At 37.4% G+C, this 9,550-nt stretch overlaps 2 protein-coding genes across 2 annotated transcripts; both read right to left on the reverse strand.

Annotated features, from left to right (window-relative positions):
- Positions 1-731: 731 nt before the first annotated feature.
- Positions 732-1,961, reverse strand: LOC136065585 (uncharacterized). The gene has a single exon (XM_065768989.1). The coding sequence runs from the start codon at positions 1,959-1,961 to the stop codon at positions 732-734; it is 1,230 nt and encodes a 409-aa protein (XP_065625061.1).
- A 73-nt stretch (positions 1,962-2,034) lies between these two features.
- Positions 2,035-4,716, reverse strand: LOC112037802 (uncharacterized). The gene is made up of 3 exons (XM_024070619.2): positions 4,232-4,716; positions 3,592-4,030; positions 2,035-3,510 (listed from the first exon to the last, which is right to left on the reverse strand). The coding sequence occupies exons 1-3, from the start codon at positions 4,714-4,716 to the stop codon at positions 2,035-2,037; spliced, it is 2,400 nt and encodes a 799-aa protein (XP_023926387.2).
- Positions 4,717-9,550: the final 4,834 nt, after the last annotated feature.

Here is a 9,550-nt window from a genome sequence, read left to right on the forward strand (position 1 = left end):
ATTAGTTTGGTGAATCTAATTTTTATAAGTTCATAAACAAAAATAATTCTATTTAATTAATTAATCAAATGATACAATTTCAACTCTATTTTAATTATGACTAAAATATTGTTTTCATCCCTAAAATTTGCATAAAGTTGGTTTTTCATTCAAAAAACTTTTAAAAGTTGTATTTTGGTTCTTAAACTATTGAAAACATTATATTGCTTTTTTTTTTTTTTTTTAAAGCTAATTTTTCAATAGTTTAGGTGGTGGAAATACAATAAAAAAAAGTATAACATTTTCAATAGTTTGGGAATCAAAATAAATAAATAAATATATTTTTTTTTAAGATCTGAAAATAGAAATTCATGTAGATCTTAATGATGGAAACAACATTTTAGCCTTTAAAATATTGACTATTAGATGAGATAAAAAATTTAAAGTCGAGAACAAGCTCAAATATATTTGACAAGATAATGAGGTTGAAAAAAAAATTAATTTGCTGATGAATTCAAAATTAAATGAAATTGAAATGACTTGACTAATTTACAACTTAGAGAGAGAGAGAGAGAGAGAGAGAGAGAGAGAGAGAGGCAACAATATAAATTCACCACTTGCAAAACTGCTAGAGAGGCATGGGTGCAACAATATAAAAGTGGCCGCTTGCAAATTCGGTGGTTGTTTAAATATTTTTGATGAGGAAAAAGTGGTTTAGGACAAAGAAGCGGGTGTACCAGTAACGGATGTCTTCAAGCAACAAAAGAAGGATGAGGTTTTAGGCAATCTCCCAAATAGGCAGAGTGGACAACTCTAGGGAGATTATCCTTATTAAAACAAAAGGACTCTCTAGAAGCAAGAGATAATTTTGCAGTCTCATGGGCTGTAGAATTACTCTCCCTTTTAACCCAACGAAAACAGCACTGAACAAAACCTACTTTAAGATTTAAAATACTATAAACTGAATTAGCAATATACCAGTCTGGAATAACATCTTTAGAGGATAAGGGGTCAAAACATCGTTTTGCATCTACTTCAATAATGATATGTGACCATCTTTCTTGGATTGCTAGCTGGGCAACCCACAATATTGCATTGGCTTCAACTACAATAGGAGGACACGGATGGTGGGTCTTGGACCAGGCTTTGGATACTATTTCCTTGTCATCTCTAGCAACAACTGCGAGGGCAGAGGAAGACTCAGCTACAGCTGCATCAACATTAAGCTTTATCCATCCTGGAGGAGGGGGCTCCCATCTAAATACCACAGGTGTAGTAAAGGAGGGCTTTTCTGATTCCAACAAGGTTGAAAATTCATGGAACTTGAAGTTTATCTGCTTGATGGAGTTTGGAATGTCAACTTGTCCCTCCTGAAAAGAAACTTGGTTTCTAAGATGCCAGATTTCATCAAGAACTAAAGCCATGTTAAGGGGAATGAGCCATTGGTCTTCAGAAGGGCATAAAGCTTTAGAAGGGTCCAAAATTAGCTTGATGATGTCCATACATGCAAAAATAAGTTGCTCATCAGCCTTGAAACCCCAACAGCTAGAGTGCCAAATTGCTTTGGCAACTGGGCATCCAAAGAAAAGATGGCAACAAGTCTCCACTTCAAAACCACAAAGGAGACAGGAAGGGTCATTAATATTGATTCTTTTGAGCAGATTGTCCTTTTTTTGGTAAGGAGTTAGTGCCAATCCTCCAAATAAACATTTTGACTTTCTCTGGCAACCTGAGCTTCCAAAGTTTTTTCTAACTGACTTTGCTTGGGAGGGTGGTGGTGGCAGAATTTGGGTTGTGAGTTGGTATGCTGATTTTATAGAGAACTTTCCGTTGGGGTTTTGCAGCCAAATAAGCTTGTTTGGTCTAGAGGTGGTGGGAAGGTGTATGGAGAGTATTGCCTTGGCATATTCGAGATCAAACAAATCCTTGATGATGTTGGTTTTCCAAGCAAAGGATTCTTGGTCAATGAGCTGAAAGACCATAAGGGGGGGTCTGTTCTACATTACCATGCTTGGGCAGAGGCTTGAAACCATTAATCCATGGCACCCATGGGTCCTACCAAACACTTATATCAGCTCCATTTCCGATGAGATAATAGGAACCTCTGACAATGATGTTTTTCACTCCCTCAATAGCTTTCCAGATAGGTGATACTGCTTTTACTGGTTCTTTGTATAACCAGTCATGTCTGACTTTATATTTGGCTCTTAAAATCATCATGCATAAGCTATCCCTTTTGGAGGCGACCATCCAGGCTAACTTTGCTAAAAGTGCTCTATTAGCGTCTTTGGCTTTTTTGAAGCCAAGACCGCTTTTACCTTTTGGTAAGCAGAGCTTATCCCAAGCTTTCAAGGTAAGGAATCTACCATCTTGAGCTTTTGGTTTCCACCAAAATCTCCTCAAAGTTGCATCGAGACTATCACAAATTTTGGAAGGGATATTGAATATAGACATGGCATATGTTGGGAGGGTTTGGGCCACTGAATTGATAAGAGTGCACCTACCCGCCCATGATAGACATTTGCTTCTCCAACTGGACAGTTGAGCTTCGAGGCGATCTTGAAGAAATTTGAAATCCTTTGATGGAGTGCTGGACAGGAAGAGAGGAGCTCCTAGATATATTGCATCCTGTTTTAGGCTTTTCATTTGTAGGACTTGTTTGATGGGCCTACGGGATAGGCTATGGGTAAGCTTGGAGAAAAAAATACCATATTTATTCCTATTAAGCTTCTGCCCTAACCAGCTACAATATTTATCTAGGCATTCATTGATTTTTGTTGCATCCCTTCTAGTGGCCTTGGGAAATAGTATGATATCATCAGCATACATGACGTGGGTAATTGCTGGTCCATCGATGCTAGCCTTAACTCCCTTGATTGTTGGCTCTTGTTCAATCATTCTGGAAAGGACCTTTTGCCCCAAAATAAACAAATAAGGTGAAAATGGGTCCCCTTGCTGAAAACCTCTACTTGACTTGAATTGTTTTGTTTTGCCACCGTTGACCAAGTCCTCAAAATGCACAGAGGAAATACATGCCATTATCCAACCAATGAAGGTGTCATTGAAATCGAATCTAACCAGCATAGTTTTTAGAAAATCCCAATTAACTCTGTCGTAAGCTTTTTGCAAGTCCAATTTAATAGCCATGAGCCCCATTTTTACTTTCCGAGTTTTGAAGCTATGCATCATTTCCTGGACTATGATTTGATTTTCAGTGATCCATCTGCCTTGAAGGAATGCAGATTGGTGAGGAGAGATGAGATTATGCAGCAAAGGACTGAGCTTGGTGACTAGAATCTTTGAGATAATCTTGTAAACCACATTGCATAGACTTATTGGTCTAAAATTGTTGAAAGAAGTTGGGTTTTGGGATTTGGGAATCAGTACAATTAAGGAACTATTAACTTCCTTAGGCATGCTACCATATAAAAAGAAAGAAGTAACAGCTTTAGTCACCACCTCCCCAACAATAGGCCAATACTTCTTATAAAAGAGAATGGGAAAACCATTTGGGCCAGCGGCTTTGAGGTCCTACATTTGGAATAAGTTAAGTTTGATAAGATCAAGTGAAGGGATGCTACTGAGTGAGGAATTTTCTAGTGGGGAAATGACTGGTGTAATCAAATTTTCAAGGTTAGTGGGGAAGGAGGTTGTCTCAGCAAAGAAAAGGCTTTTGAAACCATTTAGGAAGTGGTTTTGGATATGGCTAGTTTCAGAGATCCAAGAGCCATTCTCTGTCTTAATGGAGTCAATATTATTTCTCCTCCTTTGGATAATTGTGGATAGGTGAAAGAATTTGGAATTCTTATCCCCATGCTTCAACCATAATTCTCTAGATTTTTGTCTCCATAGAATTTCACTCCTGGTGAGCCATTCAGCGAGCTCTGCTTGCAACTTCCCTTCTAGAATGCCATGATCCTCAGAGTTATCACCTTCTTGAATTGATTTGATCTCCTGTATGAGAGTGTTGATCCTATTTTGACATTTTCCAAATACTTCCTTATTCCATGTCCTCAAGGCTTTTCTAGTGTCTTCTTGCTTATTACAGAGCCTAAAAAATTTAGAGCCTCTAGGTTCACTACTCCAAGCTTTATCAATAACATCGTAACATCTTGGATCTCTAGCCTATGCAGCTTCAAATCGAAAAGGTCTATGGGCAAAGGACTCATCAAGATTGGAGTCTAGACAGATGGGAGTATGGTCTGATTTGATTGCACTGAGATGGGCTATAGAAGCTTTTGGGAAAGCTAACCTCCAAGAAATGCTTGCAATTGCCCTATCCAACCTTCTTTTAATAGTTGATTTCCCCCGTCTCCTTTTTGCCCAAGTAAACTTATTGCCGGAGAAACCTAGATCAATAGCGTCAAATTCGAACATTAACTCTTGCAGGTAGTTAGCATGAGATGAACTTCCTTTCTTTCCACCGAGCTTCTCATCCTCATTAGTGGTGAAATTAAAGTCTCCCAAGCAGACCGAAGGAATTTCAAAGGATTCAAACAAAGCTAATAGATTTTCCCACGCTTTCTTCTTTTTGGCTACGTAAGAGGGACCATAGAAACCCACAAAGATCCACTCACAAACCACATCATAAATTTTAACAGCTATGATATCATTATTAAAATCAACTAAATCAACAGATAAACTAGACTTCCACATTAAACATAAACCACCAACAGTACCTTTAGCATTAACAACTACTTTATTTGAGAATCCAACTGAGTGCATTACCTTATCCATGTGCTCTTCAGAAGCTTTGGTTTCGTAAAGAAAAATAACTTTAGGCTGAGACCTTTTTATTTGAGCTCGAAGAGCTCGATCTGTCGAGGCGTTATAGATGCCTCGACAGTTCCACTCGATAGTCCTCATGGGGAAGTTGGGGGCATGGTAAGGCTCGCCTCCTCGGCTGAAGATACAAAAGAAAAACTATTTGTTGAAGAAGTCTTTGCTTGAATTGGAGAAAGACGAGCTCTGCGTGCCCTGGATTTGAGTGATTTTGCCATGGATTTTTGTTGGTCTTGCACTGGTTTTTTCTCTTTCAGATAGAATGAAGAATTCTAATTTAGATTGGGGTATGAGCATTGTTGTATCAAGGTCAAAGAAAACTGGTTCAGGGCTGCATATGGTTTTTTTTAGCCTCTTGGAGAAGAAGGCGAATTCTTCCTGGGTGATTTTCCAATTACGTGTGAGTGGGGAACAGGGGAGAGAGGTTTTAGTGGTGGGGTTCAGATGTGGATAAGATAAAGGGTCATTGTGGTCGTATGAGGTGGGTGCTAGGCTATGAGCATTCAATGGGCTTGTGAAGTGGTCTGGGCTTTCGAGTTGGGATGAGGTGGGATTTGGGAAGGGCTTGGTATGTTTGTCGGGTTGGTTAGGAGAAGATGGGCCAACAAGAGAACTATCAGTAAGATTTGAGGGCAAACCTGATGTAATCTTTTCCACATCATCACTGAGGGACTCGCTCTCAAGTGGGTGGGTTAGTGGAGTCACAACAACATTCTCATTTGCTGATGCATTAGTGTCCTTACCCTAACATGTACTATCAAGGACATGTAATTTGTCGTCATCAATGAGCGGATTGTAGCTAGCAATGGTTGTACCTAATTGATGACAGATTGGCTCAGCCTCCGGTGCAATGTTGGCTAGTTTGCTCTAACAGTGACTGAGGGTGGTGGACACATGGTGTGAACGGCATTGTACAGGCCATGAGGGGATTCAGAGTTCTCTGCTCGTAGCCATGGTCCAGCTGCTCTGAAACTTATGCCGTGAGGATTTTCAAGAACAAAACATTCATCATGGCAAAATTTCTCATCATGACCTATGAGACCACATTTGTAGCATACATTAGCAATTTTTTCATATTTCAGACTAATCCAAAGGTCACTTAGTTTTGGCCAAGGTAAAAATACTCTAGGAATAAGAGGCTTGGAGATATCTACATCAACCATGATTTTAGTGAATCTTTTCCATCCACTATCTCCTTCTCCAACGAAGTCCACCTCAATGACAGTTCCTACTTTAGAGCCAATAACTTTTAAGTTATTTTCAGATTGCCACAGAGATGGGAGACCGTGAACTTGGACCCATAAGGAAGAAAGGGAGAAATCTACTTCCTACCATGCTAGATCCGAGCTCCATTTTTTGAGGATTAAGTGTCCACCCCTATTAGACCAAGGTCTTCTTCAGAAAGCTTTATGGAGGTCTGCCTCATGGTGGAAACTAAATAGGAAAATGTTTCCTTCAAGCCGTTTAACCTCAAGAGGGAAGCTAGGTCTCCATGCCTTGACGACGACATCTTTGACGGTGTTAAAACCTATAACTTTAGAGGATATGAACTTACCTGGCAAGTTGTTTTGGGATTGGCAGGGGGATGCTTGGTTTGGAGGGAGCTCTAGCCTAATATCAAGGCAAGAGATTTTTGCTGTACGGTCAACCAACTCGAATAACTCCATAGAGGTGGGGCAAGGTGGATGGATTTGGAAACTTTAAAAGCCAAAGGTCGTGGGTGAAGAATTGGTAGGTAGTGACAATGGGAAGGAAAAGGATGGAGATGATGGGTCAGGCTTGGTAGGGAAAGATAAGGGAGACAGGCTCTAGGAAAAGGTTCGGGGTAATAGGTGCCACTAGAGCACGGAAAGAGGAACACAATGCATTTACCGTATTATTGTATTGAACCTCTCAGAGGACTAAATATACTCCAGTATGAAAATCCAACAAAACATTGCACAATGCTCATAAGTCCATTAAAAACCCAAATCCTTTTGCTGGATTGGGACACGCCGCACACGATTGATATTATTCAATAACATCTAAAATATCTTTAATCAAGTTATATCATCTGACTATCTTCTTAAGAAAAAAAAAAAAGTTATCATCTGACTCAGCTTAAGAATACAAAACTAATGAAAGCTTCCAAAAGTTTTGTTGGGCCAAACTTAACTTCTTTCAAGGAGGCCCAATCCACTACTTATATTCAGCTCTTTCCCTTGTTCTTGGCCCATTTCTCCCCAGGTTTCTTTCCCGCGAAGTCTTCTCACCTGAAAGTCACTAAGCTGTAAAAGCTACCATTATTTCTTTCTTTGCAGCCCCATCTCTCCCACTACTGCAAGACCACTCTTACCTTTTCTTCCATAGTTCTCATGATAGCAAATGCCAATCCCATAGACACCTTTTGGGATATTCCCATTGTATGAAGCCACTTCCCAAATAGCTGAAATCAAAAGGACTCATGAGCTTTTGTACAATCAGGGATGGCCGCGGACAAAGTTTTGTTCAGGAATACTCAAACCCAACCTGAAACTTTTAGCCATGTATACTCAATCATGACACCCGTTACGCACCCAGACCTGATTTCTACCAAATTTTTACCGCGAATACCCAAACTCGACTTTTTTTGGGTTTTTTGGGGGATTTCCTTATAATAAAAAAAAATAATTAAAGACTGTCGTGGAGAGCCCTATACTAAAGAGTAGCACCCCAAGGTGCAACGTATTAATTATGTAGTTGACATTGATAATTAACCATAGATGGTAGAGGCATAATCCTAGATGGGAGAACAAAGTTTCCGATAGGCTCCATTTTCTTTCACCTATTCAGATTAAAGTAGCAAAAGAGTTTGCAACCTTATACAAAGACAGAAGAGCAAGCCCTATTAATCATCAATGTGAAAGTAAATACGTTGAGTGCTATATCTTTCTCAAAAGAAGCAACAACAAGAGGCCAGTCACTTAAATCAGACTGAAATGTCATACACAACTACTGGAAAGCAAAATAAATATTACCAAGGGCTACCATAACAAAATAACAGTAACCACTAGATAATGTCTCTATACAACAAAATTATATAACAGATTTCCTAAACAGTATGATTAAATCAACACTTGCATGCAAGCTCTAATGAAGTAAGTTCCTTAAAAAAAACCCCAACAAAATTATATAGCAGCATGATTAAATTGTTTTTGTCCATTTTCACTAGTCTCTTTTATCCTATGAGTATGCTTGTGTTGATTAATCTTCTCTGGTATAGGCACCTGCAAGCAAATGAAGAGTAAATATAGACCAGTGAAATATCATGTTAAACTCAGAAATAATTGAAGTTAAAATAACAAAGAAGTGGAATACAAATGTGTAAATTAACACACGGCTTTTGAATAGTAGTGACACCTAACACTACACAAATAGGTTTTGAAATCAAGGGATTTATAATGTATTGGCTGCTTGCTGCTGCTGCTGCCAAATCCTTAATAACTGCCACAAATACCGATTTAGTGTGTGTTTGGCATGAATTATTTTTGCCAACTTATTCTCCTATTCGGCTTATATTTGCTACTATTTATGGGTCTCACTACACTTTTTTATACTATTCATGGATTTCACTGTACTTTTTTAGTAAACTTAAAACTTTTATTTATAGTACTTTCAACAAAAAATTTTTAATTTCAACAAAATAAAAGAATCCTAAATGTACACTTACTAATTCAATTATTCAAAAGAATCAAAACTGTTTAAAAAAGTTATGGGCTCTTGAACTATTATTATTCAAATACCGATTTACTAGTTCAATTTACAGGAAGCCCACCCAAGCTGAACTATAGTTATGGGCTCCTTCTCGACTCTGTGACAATGCCCAAAAAAGTACATTCCCTTGGAAGTATAGAAACATTTGCAACCAGCCAAATCAGCTTTATAACTATTTTATAAGCATTTTAAGTGGAAGTGAAGGTATATTTTTACTGGATTGTTCTCAAGTTTTTTTCTTATTAAACATAAAGTTTAGGAATATTTCTGAACCACATAAAAGTCCAGTTCGATTCTCAAAAAAAAAAAAAAAATTTAAATTAAAAATAAACGTCCAGTTCAAAGAAGAGAATTCTCTTGTAGATAAATAAGTTCCATCGTTACAACGATCTGAAGCAGTAAAGTAATCTTAATAAGCCTTCTCATTAATATACACGCTTATAGGGATAGATATTGCAATTTACAAGCAGTTGAAGTTGGATTTCATGGCAGAGTTCCATGATAGCTACGAGGGACAAACTAAGACCTTCAACATATTTCTTCAATTTGTGCAGATTCTTGCTAGGATTGTGACAGATTAATTAGTGCAGTACTGGTAAGGCAATAAATTTATTTAATACACATTTATGATTGCTATAAAAATCAGAATTATCATGATAAGGAATTCTAGTTGAAAAACTTTTAAACTTTCGAATATATAGCAAATTACAGTTATAAAGTGATTTAAAGCTGTTACACACTTACACTTGTAACTTGTTTAGTAACTAAATTGATATAAAGTTTTTAGACGTCAAGAATAACAAAAGCTGGAATAATAACAGTAATTTGTATTTTAAAACTATCTAACATAAAAAAATTATACTAACTATTGTTATTGTTCTTTAAGCTATAAATGTAAGTGCTAATCATTTACTGTTATTGCTATTGTGTAGTATTTTCATTAATTCATTGTTTTCCAAAAACTTAATTTATAAACTTATGTGTGACATTTTTAAATTATATAGCTGTTTTTTTTTTTTTTTTTTTGGGTCCAATTTAGTTTTAAAATATTTTAACC

Source organism: Quercus suber, unplaced genomic scaffold, assembly GCF_002906115.3.
Source record: "Quercus suber isolate HL8 unplaced genomic scaffold, Cork oak 2.0 scaffold_1036, whole genome shotgun sequence".
In the NCBI taxonomy this organism is placed as follows: domain Eukaryota; kingdom Viridiplantae; phylum Streptophyta; class Magnoliopsida; order Fagales; family Fagaceae; genus Quercus; species Quercus suber.

Bases quoted from the DNA above. Each gene is read 5' to 3' on its own strand.
- LOC136065585 (XM_065768989.1), bottom strand. From the start codon at position 1,961: ATGGTCTTTCAGCTCATTGACCAAGAATCCTTTGCTTGGAAAACCAAC.
- LOC112037802 (XM_024070619.2), bottom strand. From the start codon at position 4,716: ATGGATAAGGTAATGCACTCAGTTGGATTCTCAAATAAAGTAGTTGTT. The intron at 4,031-4,231 runs GTTAGCTTTCCC...TAAATTTTTTAG, and splicing joins ATTGCAAGCATTTCTTGGAG to GCTCTGTAATAAGCAAGAAG. The intron at 3,511-3,591 runs GTCATTTCCCCA...TTCCAAATGTAG, and splicing joins TTGAAAATTTGATTACACCA to GACCTCAAAGCCGCTGGCCC.